Source organism: Panthera onca, chromosome A3, assembly GCF_046562875.1.
Source record: "Panthera onca isolate mPanOnc1 chromosome A3, mPanOnc1 haplotype 2, whole genome shotgun sequence".
Taxonomy (NCBI): Eukaryota; Metazoa; Chordata; class Mammalia; order Carnivora; family Felidae; genus Panthera; species Panthera onca.
In genome coordinates, this window is record NC_138341.1 from 72,406,164 (window position 1) to 72,430,178 (window position 24,015).

Genomic DNA, 24,015 nt, shown 5'->3' on the forward strand with positions numbered 1-24,015 from the left:
TACCACCTTTACAGTGAAGCAGCTCCATGGAGTCCTGCCTATGACAAGTGTTAAATTCCTAAGAAAGAGAATCTGATTGCCTCAGGCCTCACCCCTAAGGCAAGAGCATAGGGACACAGTCAATGAGACACTCCACCCAGAGGCAACCAGCCAGGAAGTGACTCTAAAGAAGGGACATTGTGGGGGCACCTGAGTGGTTCAGTCAGTTGAGCATCCAACTTCGGCTCAGGTCATGATCTCACAATTCATGAGTTCGCTGCTGTCAGTGCAGAGCCCACTTCAGCTCCTCTGTCCCCCTCTCTCTCTGCCCCTCCCCTGCTTGAGCTCTCTCTCAAAAATAAATAAACATTTCAAAAAGGGGGGGCAGTTTTGAGCCAGGCAACCACACAAATTGGTGTCCACCAGAGAGCTGAGGAGTTAGCAAAAATTGAAGGCACACATGCCAGTAATTTCAGGCACTTCAAATCCATCCTTAGATCAATTAGAAGTATGTAGTATTTTAGTTGCAACCAGCTTTTATGGGCTCATTAAAAAAAAGTTTTGGGGGTGCCTGGGTGTCTCAGTCAGTTAAGTGCCGACTTTGGCTCAGGTCATGATCTCACACTTTGTGGGTTCAAGCCCCACGTCAGGTTCTGTGCTGACAGCTCAGCGCCTGGAGCCTGCTTCCAATTCTGTGTGTCCCTGTCTCTCTCTGCCTCTCCCTGACTTGTGCATGCTCGGGCGTGCTCTCTCTTGCACTCTCTCTCAAAAATAAATTATAAACATTTTTAAAAAAAGGTTTTTAAGTGTCTAGAACAGGAGCTTGTAATGGAAGAGTTTCCTGAAGCATATCTGCATTGTCACTGTCCTGACAACATAATATTCTCTGCTTCTAAAAAATACTTTTGAGAAATCATTACAGATAATGCAGACATTCCCTGGGGAGAATTCAACATGTAGTTTTATTTATCAGAGTTAGTCTTGTCATGTTATGTTATTGCTGGAAGAATTCAGTTTAGGGGGTAAAGATTGGGTTATTTTGCTTGTGTCTTTAGAAAACTTTAAATGGGTTTTGAGTAAGGGCTTAGATGTGTTTACCATTTTCCTCTGAGGCTTTATATTTTTAATTTAGTTGTTGCACAAATGACTTGGAAAATCCATTATCTAGGGAATCTTCTTGAAAATCTTGGTTCACAGTATAATTCATAAACTCCTCACAGCTTCTTAGGTGCTCTGGAAAGTCTGTCTTGGAGGAGAGTCTCTCAAGTTGTACTTTCCAATGGGAGGGTTCCAACTGAATGAGCAAATGAGAACTCTGCAGGGTGGCTCTCTAGAGTTCCTATATATATATATATATATATATATATATATATATTTAAACATTTATTTGTGAGAGACAGAGAGAGACAGAGTGTGAGCGGGGGAGGGCAAAGAGAGAAGGAGACACAGAATCCAAAGCAGACTCCAGGCTCAGAACAAGCTGTCAGCACAGAGCCCGATGCAGGGCTCGAACCCATGAACTGTGAGATCATGACCTGAGCCCAAGTTGGACCCTCAACCAACTGAGCCATTCAGGGGCCCCTAGAGTTGCAATATTTAATGGAAGGCTGTTCTTTATCATTTTTTTTAAAGGGCTATCAGGTGACACCTGTAAGAGATACCTGAGCCCAAAAGAAAGGTACAATGTAGGAATACCTACCATCCCTCTCAGGTGTCTTATCTATAATCAGCAGAGACTCAAGAGTCAGGGACAAGTCACAGATATTTTATAAAGTGTGACCCATGACAAATAGAAGAGTCCATTTCAAAGTACTGAACCCACCCTACCCCACCCCCACTAATCCTCTACCCTTGACAAGGAAGTTAAAGTTGTCACTAGAAGCAACATGGGTAGCTTGAATCTTTCACATTAAGTGAATTATAAGTACTTACTGTGCTCTTATCTTGTGCTAGATGCTGTATTATAATTGTATAAACATTTCCTTATTCAGTCTCAAAAATCTCTGGGGTAGTTAGTGTCATTATTTTATAGATGTGGAATGAAGCTATGATTTGAACCCAGGCATTCTGGCTCCAGAGTCTGTACTCTTCACTGTCCCATTGTGCTGCTTCTAAAGAGAAGGCATATGCAATTGGTGATGAAGGCATGTTCTATAAAGTATATAGCACCTGAAAGAGACCTTTAACCAAGGGTAGAATTTGACCTGCAGAGAAGGGTATATGTGCCAGATAGTGTCTGAATGTGAAAGTGTGAATGAAGACAGAAAAGGGTGGGGCAAGTTCAGGAAGTACAGTAGTCTGATTTATCCAGATGGCACTGTCCAGTAAAAATATAATGCCAGTCACATGTGTAGTTTTCATTTTCTAATAGCCACACTTAAGTTTTTAAATGGCACAATTTTAACAATTTTCATTTAATCCAAGTGTACAAAATATTATCATTTCAATATTTAATCAGCATAAAATCTATTAAGGAGATACTTTATATTCCTTCTTCTTGCCAAGTCTTCAACATCTGGTGTATATGGTACATGTACAGTGCATCTTGATTCGAACTGTATTTCGAGCACTCAATGGCCACTTGTGGCTGGTGGCTGCCTGATTGAACTGCACAAGTTTAGTGTATGGGTTATGTGAGAGGAATAGTGGGTGGCAAATGAAGTTTGAGGCTTTATTTGCAGGGCCTGAATGCAGGGCTGAGGCATTTGTAGATAATGGACAGGCAAAGGGAAGGCATAGAAAATTAAGTGAAAGAAGAGTAACATGGGGGGAGTTATCAGGAAGATTAATCTGGCCCAGTTAGGGGAAAGCCAGGATAGGCTCAGAGGAAACCAACTCAAGCACTATGGAACAGTCTGGTGGAGAAAAGAATGCCCGAGAAAAGTGGCAGTGAGAAAGAAATAAAGGCTGGAAGCAAGAGACAGTATGAAGGTAGAGTCCACCAGAGACTGGGTGTTCAATGGTGGAACAGAGGAAACATTCATACAGGGTACCTGGTAAATTCTCAAATAACAGTACAAGAAAAAAAAAAACTGAGTAGTCATTCTTGCTGAGGAGGACAGGGGAAAGAAAGAAAACCCACTCAGGTAGTCCCATGGAGGAACAAGAATTTGAGCAGCATCTTTGAAGTTTAAGACTGTGAGCACATCCCTCAAGAAACTGATGGTTCTATCAGAAGGCTAGGTTTCACCAGAGAACCAGAGGATTGTGTAGCAGAGTGTATCAACAAACCCCCAAAGAAACAGCACTGATGTGTTTTGTTTGGTGAAGGACACAGCACAGGAACGAAGCGACCTATGTTCTAGTCCAGATTTGCCACTGAATTGCCACGTGGTTTCAGGGAAATCATTTCAGTTTTCTTAAGATTCTTCATCTATCAAGTGAGGAGCCTTTTCACCCTGAGTACTTGAGTCTAAAACAGTGTTTAAAGGAGTAGCCAAACAATGAAAACCACCTGGATGGCTTTTTTTAAATGTTTATTTATTTTTGAGACAGAGAGAGAGAGAGTGCACACAAGCACGGGAGGGGCAGAGAGAGAGGGAGACAGAGAATCTGAAGTGGGCTCTGAGCTGTCAGCGCAGAGCCTGACTTGGGGCTCAAACTCACCAACTGTGAGACCATGACCTGAGCCAAAGTCCAATGCTTAACCGGCTGAGACACCCAGGCGCCCCTGGATGTACTTTTAAGAAACATTCCAAATTTTCTGATGTAAAACTGAACAAATTGCATGTCCATCTATACTGACTTAGTATTTCAGGTAACATTGACATCTCAGCTCCCTCTAGGTAAATGCTGAAGACAAGAGGCCAATAAATGAAGACATACCCAGTAATGAAGTTACCAAGTAGATCAATGCATTTGAAAATGCAATGATTTAAAATCATTTGGAATGGGGAAAGCCATTTTTATTTCATTCCAAGATGAAAGCAGGGTTATTATAATTATTGAGCAGCTTTGAAAACAACACAGAAATTCTTAAGTCTCTATTCTATTTAGAACAAGTTCTTATGTAAAAAATACAAAAACAGTAATATTCTTTTTAAATAAAGTAATGCTTCCCTCTCCCATTTCAATGAGTTCATTAGGCAAAAAGGCTTTGAGTGTCTCTGATTTCTGTCTTTTTTCCCTCCTTCTGATTTTATAGCATTTTAAAATTCAGGGTGTATAGCTCTAGCAATAAACTAATTGTCTGTGAAAGATGGATGTTTGTAGCTTTCTTAAATCGATAATACAGATGGCTTTTCTAAACAATTAGGGGAAAGTGAATAAAAATATTTCACTTCTGCTGTGCTGGGCAGAAGGATAGGTAAAGGCTCTGTCTGACAAGATGACCTAGAACTCCACCCAGTCTTTGGGGAGTCCAGATTGCTGCAGGACATTTTCCCTGGCTCTCATCTTCCTCTGGCCCTGCTCAGCCTGTGTGCTTCAGAAGGTGGTCCTGCCCTGGAAATCCTTATGCAATCCCAGCTCTTAAAAACCAAGGGGCGGTGGGGAACCTACAGTCATAATTGGCTTCATGCAATACCTATCTTTAAAAGGAGAGAGTATGTCAATTGAACTCTATTTTCCCTTCACCTAGGGAGTTTGCTATTTAAAGGTACCTTCCACGGAATCATTTTGTAGAACAAAGAATCTTTTGAAAATGCAAATGTATCCCAATTGATAGGTTTTTATAAGCAAGGATTTCTAAATCTTGTGTTTCACTGAAGGAGGACACAGCCCTCCACACTGAAATTCTCCAGCTAACTTTATTTTGAGGGTTCATTAACAAGCCAGTGAGTAGACAAACGGGCTCCTACCAAGGTCATCTGTGTTATTAAACTCAGAAGAAAAAAGTCAGAGGGTGTCAAGCCCCACCCTTGAGTATTCCAGAGGCCCTAGGAACAATTAAGGAGGACCTGATAATGTGGCATTATCCTTCTTCAAGGTGACTGAGTTTATGTGAGTGCTATTTGCTTATCTGTAAACTGTCCCCTGGTGCTGATTTCTGACACAGAGTGCATTGATGACTTGGCAATTGGGGTTGGCTGGGAAGGGGAGTGAGTCTGGGGCCCAGGTGAAAGAGTGGATGGGAAGGAGCTCTGAAAGTGGGATGGCCCTTCTGACCAGTCCCACCTTGAGGCAAAGAGGCCAAGCCTGGACCCTGCATTGGCCAGTCACTGGATGCATGCTGCCCAGGAGAGAAAATGTGATCTTGGGCGATGTGGCAATCTTTGGCTGAGGGTAATTCCAGGGGAGCAACTCAGCCAGGAACTTCAAGCTGCCCCCTCTCCCAGCCTCTGGGGGAATAAGTGCCTCAGTCCTAAAGGGTGATTTTGGCAGCCCACCACAGCATCCTCTACAAGAACTAACCCAAATGTACTGGCAGCCTCAGCACAGAGTCTCCATCTGTGCCAGGGGCCCAGTTTGAAAGTCAGAACCTAGCAGTGAGAGATACCAGGTTGAACCCAACCAGATAGCAACTAGGAACTGTTCTGGGTTAGCAGTGTCAGGAATGTAGGAATCAGGATCTGATGACTAAGAAGAAGGGTGGTCAGGGGCTCCGCTTCTAGATGGACTCTGAGGAGACCAGACAGGCTGCAGGATAAGGAATCAAGGAAAAAATAAGGATCAACATGAGGTCAGGGGGAACAAATGTAACTCAAGATACTGCAGGTGTACTCCTGCCCTCTAAATATTGTTAGGTTTAGTGTAGACAATGCAGAAAGACACAGGACTTCACCAGAGTCATGATCAATCACAGGATCCCAGAACTAGAGTGAATGCTTAGTTCCAATGCTAAAGGGTTGTAAAGAATGCTTCTATGTTAACTTTAACCCATAACCAGAAGGGTTGGGGGCTTGCAGACAGGATTCATGAATAAATGGAGTTTTCATAATGGATGAAACTAAGGCACACTTTGCCATCTTGTCTAAGTATTTGTTTCAACATCTGTGGCACAGGTGCTTGAGGAAAATGGGATCTGGCCATAATCCAGGTGTCACCGTGTTGTATCATCCATTCATTTAAAAATCAAAATTTTAAATGGTAAAAAGAAAGACAGAAGGAAGGAAGGAAGGAAGGAAGGACGGAAGGAAGGGAGGAAGGAAGGGAGGGAGGGAGGAAAGGGAGAGAGAGAAAGCAAGAAAGCAAGCTGTGACATGTAAAAAATACAAGTATCTGGATTGGTCCACACATACATGAACTTCCTTCTCATTCACTATTTAGGAGGCAGAGAAAACTTTCTATCCCGCAAGTTCAACCTCACATTTGCCCAAGAAGCCTGGCTCTTTGCCACCATCTGAGCTGCATCATTTGGAAGTGTCACACTCTTTGTCTGAGACAGAAAAGGCTCTGCCCCTCTTTTATTTGTCTTTGCTTTATGAATAGCTTTCATTCCCTTTTTTGACCCTGGACAGCAGAGCCGTTGAATTGTCCTTGCCTTTGGTCTTTTTTTCCCAGTTCTCTCTGGCTGCTGCTCTATATCAAATCATATTGACTAGGCCTTTCCACAAGAGTTCCTGAAGTTCACACAATTCTTGGAATACATATAGGCCTAACTTCAAACACAGAAAAAAAGAAGGAAGTGAGGAGGGAAGGAAAAAAAAGGGAACTCAATACATCAAAACAAAAAACTTTTCTTTTTTTGTCTCTCAGATGCAGACGGTTAAGTCAATCACACTTCTTCCTTCAAGCAACATTATCACCAGTCCATCCAAAGTCACTGTTTTCAGTTATTTATTTTACCCCCTTCCCTCATTTCCTTTCAACTCGCCATAGGCAACCATCCTAATATGTGCTTAGGTGTTTTCCCTTAAAATGTCTAATGTTTAGTGTGCATGTATTTTAATTCTGCAAGTAGGATTTCGTATCATTACTTTCTTATTGCTCTCAGCACCATGATTCTAAGGTCCACACAGTCTGTTCTCTGTGCCTTTAGACTCCTGCTTCTAACTGCTGACCTGTTAGTGAGGTGCACTACCATTCTCTCACTCAGTAACAGACACTCGGTTTGCATCCACACCCCGCACCCCCCACCATGCCACAGTGCCATGAAGAAAATCCCTACATAGGTTACCGTAAGTATCAGTGTCAGAATTTCTCTGGGGTGTATACAGGAATAGAACTGCAGGGTTATGGAGGCAGTTGTTCACATTGCTAAAAGTTTCTGGCCTCATAAAAGCACCCATCAGAGAAAGAAGCACCTTCAAAGGGAGTACATTCAAATGGTTATTGGCAACCACAGGCCACATGAACAAACGTTTAAATGCAGGAGACAGGCCTTTGAATGCTTAGAAACTGCTGCCAACTGAAGATGAATCAGGAATAAAGACATGACACTTCCAAAATAAAAATATAAGTCAGTGGGAAAAACAGCTTTGGATTCATGGAACCACATTCTGCATCTCACTTCATGAGAACACATCTAGCGTCAAAAGCTCAGTACACCTGCGTCACCTCACCTGTCTCCCCATTCTCTGGCCCCCAGGCCCCTTCCTCCCCCCAGTCACATCCACACAGCTACCCACTGTTTGCTCAGTGGCTCCTTTCTGGTAGGAACTTTATTTTTACTCTCATCACTACTGCCTTTCCTGAGCTGCAGCATCAACGTCAACTGCAAAATTTCATCTTGCACCAGGGCTGTTCTGTAGTCACTGGGGACGGTCAGTGCATGAGCTACAGCTTCTCTCACTTCTGTCCAGCCTTTGCTCCTCATCCCTCATCCCTACATCAATCAAAAGCTCAGGCAACCTCCCTGGTCAAATCTGAGCCAAGTGCTCTCCTGGGAACCACACTATACTCCCTTTTGGATGGGGAGGCTGCCTGCTGAGAGGCTCCAGCTTCTGGCTTCCATTTGCATGAATAAACAGCTCTGAAGGGTTCGTTTTAAGCTTTTATGTAAACACTCTCCAAAATATGTTCTGCACTGCATTATCCCCAGCAATAAAGATTCTGGAATCAGAATTTGGCTGTCAGTTTTATTGATGTTGCATGGGGTACAGTAGAATACAGCTTTCTCTTCTGGAAATTTATTGACTTGGCAGTGCAGAGAGCAATAAAACTGTGTTTTTAATCAGTAAGCCAAGCGGACATGATTCCAGAAGAAATATAGGAAGCAAACATGCCATGGTAAGAAGATTTCTCCCCCCTCTGTCCCTGTTCTTCTTGGATGCCCTGTTAAATAAGTTTGGGTATTGAACAATGTGCTTGGTGGGACTGTCTTCAAGAATAAAATCAAAGGACCCAGTTTGGATTACTTCTTCTAGGTTGCACCATCTCTAAGAGACTGTTGAGCAAAAGTATTTTTCTGAAATGAAATTTCTTTGCATTAGCCCCTGGAGAGGAACTGTTGGTAAGCTGTTTTGCAGGAGAAATTGTGAGAGTGTGGCATTTCTCCTCTCAAGAGAAACAAGGTCACAATGCCTGTCCCTCCACCTTGCTCACTGAGAGAGAATAGATTACCTGGGTATATATCAGAAGGAAATAAAATCATGAACTCTACAAGATCTCTGTATCCCATGTTCATTGTAGTAGTATTCATAATAGCCAAGATATGGAAACAACCTGAGGGTCCTTCAATGGATGAATGGTAAATACACACACACACACAGACACACACACACACACACACACACACAGAGGAATATTTTTCAGCCATAAAAAAGAAGGAAATCCTGCCATTTGTGACAGCATAGACCAACTTGGAGGGCATTATGCCAAATGAAATAAGCCAAAGACAAATACTGTATGATATCATTTATATGAAATCTAAAACAAAACAAACAAACAAACCAAAAAAAGTCAATTTACTAGAAACAAAGAAGAGAATCATGGTTGCCAGGGGCTAGGGTGGGGGAAATGAAATATAAATCAAAGGGCACAAACTCTGGGGCACCAGGGTGGCTCAGTTGGTTAAGCATCTGACTACGGCTCAGGTCACGATCTCTCAGTCTGTAGGATCGAGCCCCGCACTGGGTTCTGTGCTGACAGCTCAGAGCCTGGAGCCTGCTTCAGATTCTGGGTCTCACTCTCTCTCTCTCTCTGCCCTCACCTGCTTATACTCTCTCAATCTCTCCTCAAAAATAAATAAACATTAAAAAAATGTTTTTCTAAAAGGACACAAACTTTGAGTTATAAGACTATGATCTGATTATCTAATGTACAGCATGGTAACTATAGTTAACAATATGGTTTTATATATATGAAAGCTGCTGACAGTAGATTTTAAGTTTTTTCACCTCCTGCCCCCCAAAAAAGAAGAGTTAACTATGTGAGGTGACAGATATGTTAATTATTTTGATCTCTGTAATGATTCCACAATGCATCTGTATATCAAATCATCACATTGTACACTTTCAATATATACAATTATATTTGTCAGTTATTCCTCAGTAAAGTTGGGAGGTAGAAAGGGACTGGGTTAGGAATCACATACTTCGGCCCAATATCTCACCATAGAAAGAACATTTTGGGCTCAGTCTACTTGCTCGTGTTACTTTGTTTGGGCTACTGAATCTCTTTGTGATCTAGTTCTTCTGCTATCGAAGGGAAATACCCAACTCATACCATTGTGTGACTGTAAGGTTATAGGCAGGTGTGCACTGCTCATATAGCACCTTATACCATAGCAAGTCCCTTCCGAGACTGCAAGACAGCTCACTGATTAAATGCACTCATGATGCAGAAGATGTTCTTTCCTGGCAACTAAGACAGTGTGCTTCATAGACACGTGAAAAGCAAGGCAGCATCTCCCACCTCCACTCTCATACTCCTGACATTGACTTCCCACCTGAAATGTCCTGGTCCCCTCACCTCCTCTCTGCCAATGCTTGGGCCAAAACACTCAACCATTGTAGATGCTTGATAAATATCAGTTGAACATTCATTCTTGCTTTGCAGACACTTTCTTCTGAGCTATCTGAACACGGGGTTCCTTTAGCGCACATATATCATCCCGTTCTGCTTTTGCTATTGCTGAATAATTGCTCTTTTCTCAACTTTTAGGTAACATAACTTTTATCTCTATTCCAGAATGCTTAGATTGTTCCTCTGGATATAGGCAAGTGCCTGAAGGAAATGGTCTATAGATGTTCTCCCAAAATGGCATGAGATGCCCATGTGATTGAACCATAGCAGCCAACTGCTCTGGTTGGGAGGAAACTGAAATTGGCTACCTGGGGAAGATGGTATGGATCAAAATAGGAACATGTTCCTAGTGAATCTTTCCTTCTCCTGCCTGCCTGGTGTCCAACTGTATTTTCACCAGTAATTTCTTTACTTTACCCAAGACAGTTTCTTTTCCATCTTCCCAACCAGGCCAATGGGGCCACCCTAGAACTATTTATCAACTATTTACTTGGTGTCAAGCCCTGTTCTTTACATGGCTTATCTTGATTAATTGTAACAACCCTGTGAAGCTGGAATTATTATTCCAATTTTATAGATGAAGAAACTGAAATAGAGGGCTTAAATAACATCCTCAGGATCACCTGTGGAGATATGAACTCCAGTGTGTCTGATCCCAAAGTTGAGCATCTTAATACAAAATAAATATCTTTGATAAAAACCAAGAGTGAGTTATGGCACATCTCTTTATTGATGTAAGTTAGAATTCTCCACCTGAAACCAGTGTCTGGAACACTGTAGACACACACACACACACACACACACACACACACACACACACACATATTCATGAACTTGAAAGGTACCCAGTCTTAAATATTAAACTCTTGGCTTTCCTTTTTTCTTTTCTAGATCACTCACCTATCTCCCTATCAAACTAATCCCATCTCAAGCTTTCAGAGGACTTAATGAGGTGGTAAAAATGTAAGTAAGATACTACATACCAAAAGACATTCATAATTGGAATAATTAAAACTTTTGTAAGAGAAAACATAGTTGAAAGGGGATAATTCTTCTAGGAGAGAAATTGTGTTCAAGAAACCCCAGTATTTTTATCTTTATAATACAAGTAATATCTAGGAACCTTTGAAGAAAAGTACGATTTCCAAGAGTCATTAAGTTCCAGATAATTAACCTTGCTTCAATGAACTGAATGCATTTTGATAAGTGATGATAAATTTCTCACATAGAAAAGAAAATAGATTCCAATCATAAAAATCCTCCTTCTGCTACAGCAGTTATTCCCTTGTGTCACATTTTTAGATAACACCCACACAGAAGAAAATGTGTTGGAGGTTTATTGTGCATCAGAAGACAATCTTTATACCTAAAATAGAAGATGTGTATGACAGACACACAGTATTTAGAGCTGTATTGATAAAAGGCCTTTATCAAAAGTATAAAGCAACCTGATAATACAGTGTGATCTCATATTTCTGTCAGATGTCAATTCAACCCATTCTCCCTGGCTCTCAGCTGCCAGGGCATAAGGCACCATGCATGGGAGGGAACTTTCTCAGGAGTCCAGTATTCCAGAATCCTCCTTGACGTTAGTCTGAGTGAAAGGACCTCAAAGGCCATTTAGTTCCTAAAGAGCATCTCTGATCTTAACAATTCACTGGGCTTTTGAAGCAGATTTACATCTGTAAAGAAGATGAAGATACAGCATCATCAATCCTAGCTCCTTGGGGAAACTTGGACTGCTCTTTAGGGTACTAATATGCAATGGGGACATTAAAAATGATTCCTCAAGACATAGATGTCAGTCTCCTTGAGCCTAACCCTTATTCTTCTGCTCCCAAGTTTAAATGTTGAGCTTTGATAACTTAATGCATTAAGACCTCCTCATGAGAAAAGTAGCCACAGCTAAATAAACAAACCATTAGGTAGGAATGAAATTAATCCGTCCAGCAACAATCCATTACTGTGTTGCTCATAAAAGACATTAACTGCCTTAGGCTCAGCCTTTCTGTGGGCTAAAGCTCTGAAGTCTGAAGGCTTCAGTGAATGTTAACCTTAGAAACACTCAAATGTACAATTTGTGAATTTGAGACTTTTTTCTCAGCTGGTAGCAAATGGTAGCTTATGGTGGAATTTTAGGGTAACATTGATATTACCTGCATGCTTGAGATGGTATATGGCAAAGCTGGGCCCTTTATGTTCATGTCTTTAGAAAAAAAAAAAAAAAAGCCATCCATTAATCCATTCATTCATTGATACTCTACGTACCAGGCAATATCAAGTTGCCACAGATTCAGAAGTGAACAAGACATACTCCTTGTCCTCAATTTGCTAAAAGAATGAGAACAGCCAAAGAAATAGACACAACCTAAAAAGGACACTACGTGCGGAAGTTGACCACCTTGCAATCACCTCAGAACAGGATTTTGGGAAAAGGGTAAAGAGTTATGAAACAATGAATGTAACCCAAATTAAAACATCACTAGAATGATGGAATTGGGAATCCAGACATCCAGATCCCGGTCCTGAGCCTTCCCATAAGCACTATTTGCCTCTCCTCTGAGTCTCAATTTCCAAAGCTGTAATATAAGGGAATCTGACTAGATTTCCTCAAAAGACCTGTCCACTTCTAACAAACTGTGACTCTTGAGTCATAAGATGAACAAGAAAAAATAACCTGTCACATAAACAGGGGTTACTGAAACCCGCATTTCAACAGCACCTGGGTTACAGATGCCCATCAGTGCTTCTAAAGGGAGATGGCAGCACTTGATGATAGGAGGACAACTTAAGGCATCCCACTGGAGCCCCCAGTTGTTGGGTCACACCCATAGCTTATTATTATGCAGACATGGTCATTTCTTTCATGTTTCTTCCCTTTTTTTCTCTCCCCTAGTGAAATCTCTCAGAGTGATTCTCTGGAAAAGATAGAAGCTAATGCCTTTGACAACCTCCTCAATTTGTCTGAAATGTAAGCATCAGCTAACACATAGTTTATTGCTGTACACTATTACCCTCGCTGGCTGGAGCCTACTCGGTATTTGTATTCAAGCATCCACTGCTAGGAATCCAAGAGGAAAAGACTGCAGCAATTACTAGGTCTGGGCAGGCACTAATTTCTCTCACTGCAGTGGCCTGAAGGTTGCCATGGTGACAACTGCTTCTCCCTGGGAGCTGTATAAACTCTGAAACATCAGAACACAAAGTTGGAAATTAAAATTGACATTGTGGAGTCCTGCCAAGTAGCTCTTACCTTATGGAAGGGAGGGTATGAAGTACTTGGGGTAGTGGGAAAATCTGAAAGGGAGCTTAGAGATCATGAATTAGTACATTGGGGACTGTTTGGACATCTTCATTTAATCAGTAAATGATTCTTGGAAACCAACCGTGTAAAAGCCCTGTGTGGGACATGTGTATGTGTTTGTTATTCTTATTGTGATGTGTTAGAATTGAGTCTTAAAAAGAGTTCTTTCCAAATTATCATTTTCCTCCAATTTACAAAAAAAGATGGGTGAAGACTGGCTCAATTCAGTTTTCAGATGATGAACCTACAACCCAAAGAGTTTAACTGACTTGTCTGATGTCACACAGCAAGTTAGTGCTAAAGCTGGGGCTAGAAATTGGTTCGTGTAACTCCTAAGCCAGGCTTCTTACTGCTGCCTTGTTTGGCTCAAACCTGAGCTTGTACAAACTTCACCTGCACAGGAGTTTTGAAAGTTAAGGGAAGGGGAAGGATGTTAGCCACAAACATTTTCTGCACACTTGTGCCTGGCATTTATTTCCTCAAGGTGGTATGAATCCTCACAGCCACCCTGCAAAGTAGGGTAATTATCCCTTTTGTTCAGGGGGAGGAATAGAAGTTCAGAGGGTCAGTAATTTGACCAGTGTGGCACCGTAGACAATGGCAGAGATGAGATTCCACCCCAGCCTGTCTTTCTCCCAAGCTTATGCATTTTCCACTACACTACAAGGCCTCCCTATGAATGGTCCAATTAGCAATTATCTAAAGAGAATAATTGATTGATAAGTATGTGAGTACCTGCCACATGTCCAACCAAGGGTCACATGCTGCTGGAATACAGAGGAGGTAAAATACAAATCTTCCCCAGGAGATGACATTATAGTCAGGGAGGTGAGCCTAACTCACCAACCAATTATGGGGAAATCTAAAATACTATAAATGTAGATTTATAGTCTGGGCTTGGCTATGAAGTAGAATTGGGGGTTGGGGGAGGAGAGAGAAGGTCATTACCATTATAGGTGACAGTCCTATCCCAGACCTCAAAATCTGTAGTTTTAACAGACTTCCCAAGTGATACAGAAGCACAGCTTATACTGTGAACCACCAGAACAGCTTAAGATAAATAAATTGCTCGTGATGCAACAGAAAGAAAAATAAAATGCTCTAACGGAAAACTTACGGACTTTTCCCAGGGAAGGCCCTGAGACTAGGATGTTAGCTCCATACAGGCTCTTTTTGTTCACAGCTGTATCCCCAGTGCCTAAAACAATGCCTGACACATGTAGGTGCTTAGTAAATGTTTGTTGAATGAGTGGTTTAAGGTCAGACCACCAAAAATCTTTAAGAGATAAAAGTTCCTTCCATCCTACCCACATGGCCCATGACTGCTTGACTAAGTTGTTGTAAAAATAATTACAACAAAACATTACTCACCTCTAAAGAAATTGAACAGACATAAAAGTTGGAAACAGGCACCAATGGTGGGTAACTATAGTAAAGGGGAATGAACACTAGTCTCAGAGTCAGAAAAACTGAGTTCACTTCCAAGTTGTACTACTTCTCAACTGTGTGACTAGATACAAATCATTCAACACCCTGATTTCACCAACTATAATAATAACTGTTAACACTGGTTAACAATTACTGTTAACCAGTAATTGTGAACCAGACACACACATATTTACTCCTCAAAAACTACCCTATGAGGAAACCGAGCTTTAAATGATGTAACCAAGGTCATATAATCAGTAAAACCAAGATAAAACCAGGCTGACTCCAGAGCCCATCTACCTAACCAATACACTATATTTTCTCTATAGAACTAGAGCAATTATCATTTCTTTGAGTGGTCATTGCATGGGGAAAGAGAATCAAAGGCATTGACTGGCCTTTTATTTAATCTAAAGTAGACAGGCAACTGTGGCTACTTCTCAAAGGGTCAAAGTCACTGGAGAAGTAGGGAGAAGGGCAACCACACCACCGTGGAGTTATGGCTGTACTTACATACTGTACAAGGCCTAGCCTCATACATTATCTCTACCTATTCTATTACTCACTACGTAGCAACCTCTGAGGTAGGAAGAACGCATATTATTATTCTAGTTTTATGGAAGGGCACACTAGCTCAGGAAAGTTAGGAGGCTGGGCATCACCACACAACAAATTATTTATAGAAGGGGTATAAAATCCCCAAATCCAAGCCCCTGGATTGATCCAAAGACTGAATGCCCATCTGGATAACTGGCAGTGCACCTGACAGCCCAACACGAAGAAGACCAGTTTGCCTGTAAGGGAGAGTAGCCAATTTGCTCATCCATCCTGGGAGTGGAATCTCCCATCACCCCCTAGTGCGTGGGCTCCACTGTAGGGCAGGACCAACTTGGCCAGGAGTCCTGGAAGTTGGTGCTGCTTCATAGAGTGGGGTGGAACAGACTGCCAGCTATGATATTTATACCTGCCCCAGCAAGAGGGTGAGAGCAGAGCTTCCTGGCAAGAACCATTTGGGTCCCACTGTGCAGTTTCCATCCCCAGGCTCTTAGGAGCTCCTCTCAAACCTATGAAAGTCACTTGATTTTTGTTGGTGCCGTTTTCAGCCAGCATCCTCTGGTGACCATGGTCTTGTGCATTCCAAACAATACACATCCGTTAAACTGCTGCCTCTCTCTTTACAGACTGATCCAGAACACCAAAAACCTGGTGTACATCGAGCCTGGAGCATTTAGAAATCTGCCCCGGTTAAAATACCTGTGAGGATTTCTCCTTTTTGAGAAACTGGGAGGGAAGTTGGGCATCTGATGAAAGTCAAAACAATTAAAAGATTGGAAAGAATTTTTTTAACTATATACTTAGCAGGATTTGCATGTCTGCCTTCAGCCTTCTGATTAAGATTTAATCAGCATTTCTTGTCAGCCACCAGGCTGGGTGCTTCCAAATCCATTTAACCGGCTCCTGACCTTTTCACTCTCCAAAAAACACACGAGAAGAATATCACCCCCTTTGCAATGGTTTTCAAAACTAACAGTGGGGTTGGGGGGGGTCATGACACTTTAGAGAAAAGGATAAATCAGGAACTAAGGTGAGGTGATGATGGAGATAGAGCTTAGATGAAAGTGGAAAAGGCAATTCTAATTTGACACCCATCCCTGGTGAAGAATTATTGATTCCTTCACCTCATTTGTTCATTTATTCAATAAGTAAAAACTTTTTAAGTATTGCCTTGAAGTAGGCGTTGTGCCATGTAAATGAAATCATTATGTCCTATTTCTATTGCCCTTTAAATCTTATTAAATCTACTAGTTACAATTATAAATTGAGTACCACTATAACCCAGCAGACTGCCTTGCCAGCAAAATCAAAATTCCTGAAACTTGATACAATCTATAAATTGATCACTATGGATCTTCTCACATGCCAACCAATCACTTGTTCACACAGAAAAATGTAAAGCCCTCTAACATAGATGTTCTCTCACTCTTTTTCCTGATAAGTTAAATTTCATAAAATCTTCAGAAGATGGAAGTTCACAACCCCCACCACCTCAAAAAAAAAAAAAAAATTGGAGAGGGAGGAAGGACATCTCTCTGGGTCTGTGTTCCATGCCATCTGTACAGTCTCACCCTGGGGCCTCCTCCAGGAGCTGCTGCAGGCACTAGCATGGCTCCTTTGGCAGCTCGAACACTGGATGATTCCCAGCCCAGGTGTTCTGCTTTTCCAGGCCTCTGATGGTCTGCAGGAGACATAAGCATCTGCAGTATCAACCACATTGGGAAAAACATAAGAAAATCCCAGAACCAAAATTGCCCACTATAGTCCCTTTTTTACCCCCCTGAAGAGTGATAGTCCCCCAACCCCAGTACACATTGCTGTCTAAGCTGCACTGCCATCACTAGCCGTAAACAGGGCAAGGATTCAGTGTAGTCTGGAATTACAGATAAGAAGGAGAATCAGAAAGAACCAAAGAGAAACCTGGCTCCCTTTCTTCCATTGCCACCAGAGTGCCAGGCAGTTCATATCAGTTTCTTCAGTCTATGATAGGTGAATTTAAAACTTGTTTAGGGGAGGGGTGCCTGGGTGGCTCAGTCAATTAAGCATCCAAGTTTGAGCCCCGCAGCCCAAAAAAAAAAAACTCAGGGGCAATCCAGATTCCTGGATTCCTCTAAAGGAGTCCCACTCTTGTGTAATAAAATATCCTTCAATTTAACCTATCACTGAACCCTCTCTCTTCTTTGAAGTTTAAACAAAAGGTAGGAGGAAGAAGAGTCTTGAGTAGCTCCAATAACCAAAAGAATGTTCAATGATTTCGATAAGTTATAAGAAAAAACTCCATGAACCAGTAGGTAGCTAAATAAAAAACAAAGATTTTTAATAATGAGGGATATGGATCTCTCACATGGAGATTAATATTCCTAAAATCTTTGAGTTAAAACCTATTCAAAAGTAGAGGGATGCTTTCCAGAACTATCAAGAGCAAATTACCGAAAAGGAATGGAATGGAATACAATAGAAAAATGCAACTGATACAATAGGAAAAGACAGGCTGGAAACATAAATGTAAATGAAAAAGAAAATGTAAATGAAAAACATAAATGTAAAAGTATAGTCCCAGCCCCTAGATCTTTAAATAGGAGCCTTACAGCAACTTCTCCCATAGTGTTAGGGGCTTTAAAATTCTGACAACCTTCAGCAGCTAAAAGTGCTACCAATAAAGTCAAACTCACTATTTTTTTAATTTAAAAATAGTCTTTGCAAAGTGCCTTTCTACTGCTTTTACCTTTATGCCTTAATAACAATCACTTTTATTCATTCTCTGCCCACATCCCCACCCTGCCCCCAATCACAGGAGCATCTGTAACACAGGCATCCAAGAGCTTCCAGATGTTACGAAGATCTTCTCCTCCGAATTTAATTTCATTCTGTAAGTACCAGGCTGATTGCTATGCATAGCAGTTTCCTATTTGAAGCTAAAATTTGGAAAGTAAATATTTCTCATTTTATTCCTCAAGGGAAATTTGTGATAACTTACACATAACCACCATACCAGGAAATGCTTTTCAAGGGATGAATAACGAATCCATAACACTGTGAGTAAACTCCCAGATTCACGTTCTGCCATACAGGCTCCTGCTATTCTCACTTCTAGCTTGAGGTAAGCTCTTTCTCATCTTTTACCACATTCCTCATTCACTGGTAAGTCTTTATGACCTAAAATGCTAAGGGTGAGAGTAGCTGCATGGGATTACAGCTGGGTCATGTGTTCACACAACAACCAACTGACCCATTCAGTTTAAAGTTAATGAGATGGACGCTGAGGACTTACAGTGACCAAATTTCCAACTGATGAAATTGTTCATTGCATCATTGGAATGCTCTAAAGCTGGGAAGAGACAGCCTGGAGGGAAATGGCTGCCCTCATGCAAAGAGCACAGAAATTTCAAGTTTCAAATGAGAAGAGTTTGGAAAGATATTCTCCAAGTAGGTAGAATAGTTGATCGAGAGAGCCTGCATTCACTCACTCACTCTCTCTCTCTTTCTCTCTCTCTCTCCAATGTTTTACTTTGCTTCTGAGGAGCACCATCTATACCCATTCCCTACATCCCTTAATACTTGAAAATAATGTCTTTTTATTTGACAATCACACATCAGGTTACCAGGCTCACAGGCCCTATACCTTTGATGCTCTTTCCTAAGGCATTGTTATTCAAAGTATGATTCATGGACCAGCATCTACTGCATCTTCTAAGAGCCAATTAGACATGCAGACTCTCGTGACTCAGAACTACGGACTTGGAATCTGCAAGTTCCCAAGTGATATGCATGCACATAAAGTTTAAACGGCACTGCACTAAGATAACCCAACTTATTATCTTCCACTGTTCATCTGCCTGACTTCCTTCCCTCTGGGATCCCTGCCATCTTCTCCTAGGGCACTCACCTTTGCCCCACCATTCAGAAGAAGAAATCTGGGCACCACATCTCCCTTATATCCAAAGCCCAGTGACCCATATTCAATTCTTCTCCCCACATCCATATCCCTCCCACTTTTTCTGCTTTGGTTACAGCCCAAAGCAGGGCTATGCTGAGTCAATAAATGAGCTTGCCCTTAAAGAAAGAGCATGCATTGGATGACCCCAAAATAAGGAGGTAGTTGTGAAGCAAGAGAAAAAACATCTCAAAGGAGTCTCTTTTATATCATGGATTCTAAATATTCGTATCAATGTATATTGCATTTGTATAGAACTTTTTACTTTGTGTAGATCTAATTCCACACATATAATTGTCATATTACAAAGCTGTAGCCAATGCAGCTCCAACTCAGAGTATTCAGAGTACTGCAATCAAAGAATACAGAGCAGAAACCAAAAAAAAAATTTCTTTTCAGGATAAATTCTTTATGTGCAGCCCTTGAATGCCAGGGAAGAGACAGGAGATAGGAGATCCTAGAAAATCTTCTCTATAGTCTTTCTGCTCCTCCACTTTCCTCACATACTACAGCTCTTACAGCTCTTTATAAAGTATTTCCAACTCACTGCTGAATGTATCAAGAAGTATTCATTTATCGTGTCCCCTGTGAGAGACCAACCAAAAACTGAGTGGGGAGTTACTACATGTCTCAGGATTTAGGGTCTTCCTATGTCTTTATTTAGAACACAAAAGATGTAAGATCCATGTCCCCAAGAAGCTCAGAATCTCAACTATGAGGAAAAGGAGAAAATATGGGGCAAACATGAAATAAGAAAAAAATAATACAAACTAGTAGATATTCACTGTGAGAGTTTGTATTACACAGAAATGAGAAGTCTCGGAGACGTCCTCTTGGGCTGGAGAAATCAGAGACAGCTGCATGGTGGAGATGAGACTTGAGTTAGACCTCACAGTATCAGTAACAATTATATGGGTAAATGTGACAATAGCAGCTAATATTTATACAGCACTTAGTAAATGCCTGCACTGTTTTTAACTACTTTTTAAAAACTCATTTGGGGCGCCTGGGTGCCTCGGTCGGTTAAGCGTCCGACTTCGGCTCAGGTCATGATCTCACAGTCCGTGAGTTCGAGCCACATCGGGCTCTGTGCTGACGGCTCAGAGCCTGGAGCCTGTTTCAGATTCTGTGTCTCCCTCTCTCTCTGCCCCTCCCCTGTTCATGCTCTGTCTCTCTCTGTCTCAAAAATAAATAAACATTAAAAAAAAATTTAAAAAAAACTCATTTACATCTCACAAAACCCTATGAGGTAGGGCTTTTCGGTGTGGAAACCAAGGCACTATGAGGTTAAGTGATTTGCCCAAGGTCAAGACTTAGACCCAGTCTGTCTTCACAATCACAATCTTAACCATTATGTGGTCCCACATACCAAGAAAAGGGGAGCGAGTGGTCCCAGTGAGGGGATAGCATGAGCAAAAGCACGGCTGTGGAAAAAAGGAAAACAAGATGAGTCTTACTTACTGGGAATAAATGTCCAGCTAAAGAAACAGGAAATAGGTTTAGATAAATGGCAGGGGTGGAAGGGAAATTGGATTACTGAGTCTTGAAAGCTGGGATACAGGATTAAAAGCTAAGAAGTAACTCTGATAAAAGTAGTAAGAAGAAGAAACCACCCAACAGAGTAGCCTTTATTCAAACATCACAAATATTCAAGACTCCCTTTGAGTTTGACCTAAATCTAAAAATAATCAGGAACCAACTGGCACTCCTTCCAAGTAATATGCAGCCATTGGAATGAAGTGGAAATGGAATGAAAGGACAGAAGATGTGGAGAATGATCAACACGGAAACAAATGTTTGGATGATCCACAGGATTCTGTGAGCTCCTAGGATGGGACCACCCTACCAAACTCAAGGAACAACCAAAGATTCCTTTCACACATCACATTTCAGCATGTGCACATGAGAGCTGCACAGTATTTTTATTATGGGGCCATTAACTTATGTTAGTTATGATTTTAAGAAGAATAGTGCCTACCAGCAGGGCATAATTGCCCCACCTCTGAAGTTAATGAGGATTGCAGATCCACCTCTCCTAGGTGGCCCCAGGGGGAGGGGGCATTGTGCTTCCATTCCTTCCTCACTCTCAGCCCTTCATCTGGAAGGGGAGCAATTAGTCATTTGCTTGGCACTTGTTCTCAGCTGAATGGGCCCTTCTGTAAGTGAAGGACCCCGTGGAGCACCCTGCTGGAAAAAGGGTATTACACTTAAAGAGGAAAGCCTTATTTTCTCAGCTATAAAGTTCAACTCCCTAATTAGAAAATAATGAAAGCAGGCCTTATCTCTTCATTATTAGTAGTATTTGAAATTTTGCTTTTTGTGGAACCTTTCCTGCCCTCCCCCCACCTAAATCTTTACCAACTGTGAGCTCATTTAATGAAAACAGAACACTTCACTTGATGCTAGAGAAGCTCAGTGGGGCTAATGCTAAAACTATGCATTATACTCTTACGTCCCTTTATAGCCACTTTGGCTTTTCATTAAATCTCCTCAAGAGGCCACCTTGAAATGTACCCCCCCGAGTGAGCAGGATTTGGCTGCATTGCACCACCTTTAAAATATTCTAGGTGACTGGTCATACCAGTCTCAAAAAAGAGACAACTTTGATTCATGTCTGAACTCTACAAAGAGAAGGAAAGGTCATGGCAACTAATTCCCTAAGGCCCTTCAGAGAAAGAATGCCTGGGAAAGGATGACAAGATTCCAGGTTGCACCTGTCATAAGTCACACTCAAGAGGCTGCTGGGCATTAAGACAGAAAGCCTGGATTCTAGTCCCGGCTCTGTGTCTATGAACCTTAGTCAATTACACCACCCAGACATGCCTCTGTCTCTGTGTATCCAGTGGGATTATTAATACCTTTGGTGCAAATCCAATCGTGTCATGTCAACTACACAGCATCGCCATGATTAAAAGCTAATATTCAGCAAGCCACTTGTTTTAGACCATCCTGTTTCATCTTTTTTTTTAATATTATTTATTTGAAAATTTTTAATGGAAAAACGGAGTCACTTTCCATTTGTCTTTCCAATGATACCCCTTTACATCTTACCTAGATTTACCACCAATTAACAGCTTGCCACGCCCACCCCATCTCTATGTATCTTAAGTATACACAACACATTTCCTTTTGGGCAAACCATCCAAAAGAAGTTTATAGATATTATGATGCTTCATACCTTAAACATTTCAGCATGTATCTCCCAAAAACAGGGACATTCTACATAATTACACCATTATACCAAAAAAAATGAACTTGAATTTAATGGCATCCTCCAACCCATACTCCACATTCCAATGAAAAAGTCCTTTATAGAATGTTTTTAAACTCAGACTCCAATCAAAGTTTATGCATTGCATTTTCACTATTATGCCTCTTTAGTCCTCCCAACCTCACCTCCACCCCAAGATCCGCTCCCCTGCCTTCCTCTGTTCTGTATGACACCAATTCCTTGAAGGAGCCCAGGCCAGTTATATGGATTCATTTGACTGTATTGTCAGGATTAGATTCAGGTCAACTTTTCTGCAAGAACATTGCAAAGGGCATGCTGTATCTCTCCCAGTGCATCAAACCAGAAAGCATGTCATTCCATGCTCCTTGGCCATTTGGTTAAAGTGGTGACTGCCAGACATCTTCATTGTAAGAGCACATGTTTCCCTTTGTCGTTAATAATAAAGCATGGTGGGAGACTTTGAGTTGATGCCGCTAGCCTGTTGGCCAATAACCCTTCATCTGATGGTTTCAGCATCTGCTGATTATTCATTTATGTAGGGTATTACAAAATGGAAGTTTTAAATCTCATCATTCTTCCACATTTATTACCAATGATCTTCCATAAAAGAAGAATCCTCTCTCTCTCAATCTCACTCTTTTTAAATATCACTGTGGAAGTAGATTTTTCAAAAATTTTATTCAATATATTATAATCCATTATAATAATAATCCACATGAACTTGGCTGAGGGCAACTTGAGGGGGAACATAACAACTCCATGCTGCCAAAACACAGGAGGTATGCCCGCTTCAGAGAGAGGGTTCCCTTGCCATTGGGAATGTGAGACCCACAGAAGTGGGGGAATTCTGATGAACATTCAAAACCAGGGTCATGGCAGCATATAGAGATTGGCCTGATGACAGTGACTGGTGACAGTTATCCATACAACCACTGCCAGGACATCCACTAAAGAAGTGTCTCCATACACTTCATACACAAGAATTATTCATACAAAAAAGGACTGCAGAAAAATACCACAGGGAGAAGAAAGAGGTGAATTTAGGATCCCTGTTCTTTAGGTAGGTATTTGTATAGTCATTTGATAAAAATTTGCTTATAGATATACCACCATAGGGCATATTTTCTAAAATAGAAACCCTGAGGCCACTTTTTGAGACCCTGCAGATCTGCAAACATAAATGAAGCTTTCTTCTTTAAAATCATCCAAAAACTAGGTGGTTATATGATCTAAAAGGGAACTATGGAAGACCATCTAATACTGTTAAAATGCCAGAAAATGCTTTTAGAGCCCCAGGAATATTAGGATTTTGTTTTAAGGCAGCATTCACAATTAGAGTATCATCTGTGATTAAGTTCTAAAGCCTGAATCTTATTTTGAATAAAAAGGTGACATTCTCTCTTTTTGAGTCACAATTACTGACATTTGAATAGAGAACACAGACAATGCTTTAAAGTAAGGTGCAGCTATTGTAATACAGGAGAGGGGGAGAAACCATTTCCGTGCCTGTGACTGCATCCCCAAGGCAAGGGAAGCTGTCCTCATTTAATTCTGACACCATGAAGTCTTGGGAAAAAAGTTATCTGAAGTGACTCTCCAGCTGTTTTAAGGGGCATTTTAAAGCATTGTGCAGGCCTGACAGCATGAGGCCTCCCACTCACATTTGTAACTTCTCCAAAGTAAGGAAGCCACTCTTTTAATCAAAACAAGGCAACACATTCTATTGTGCGCGACTGC

The 24,015-nt window shown here is 41.3% G+C and overlaps 1 protein-coding gene across 2 annotated transcripts in view; it reads left to right on the forward strand.

The window, feature by feature from the left end:
• LHCGR (luteinizing hormone/choriogonadotropin receptor) overlaps positions 1-24,015 on the forward strand; it is a 121,282-nt gene that overhangs the window by 8,331 nt on the left and 88,936 nt on the right. For both annotated transcript variants that reach the window (XM_060606365.3, XM_060606348.2), the window contains exons 2-6: positions 10,717-10,788; positions 12,722-12,796; positions 15,739-15,813; positions 17,907-17,981; positions 18,070-18,147. In XM_060606365.3, the coding sequence (XP_060462348.1) occupies positions 10,717-10,788; positions 12,722-12,796; positions 15,739-15,813; positions 17,907-17,981; positions 18,070-18,147 (375 nt within the window). The remainder of the gene's footprint in view (positions 1-10,716; positions 10,789-12,721; positions 12,797-15,738; positions 15,814-17,906; positions 17,982-18,069; positions 18,148-24,015) is intronic.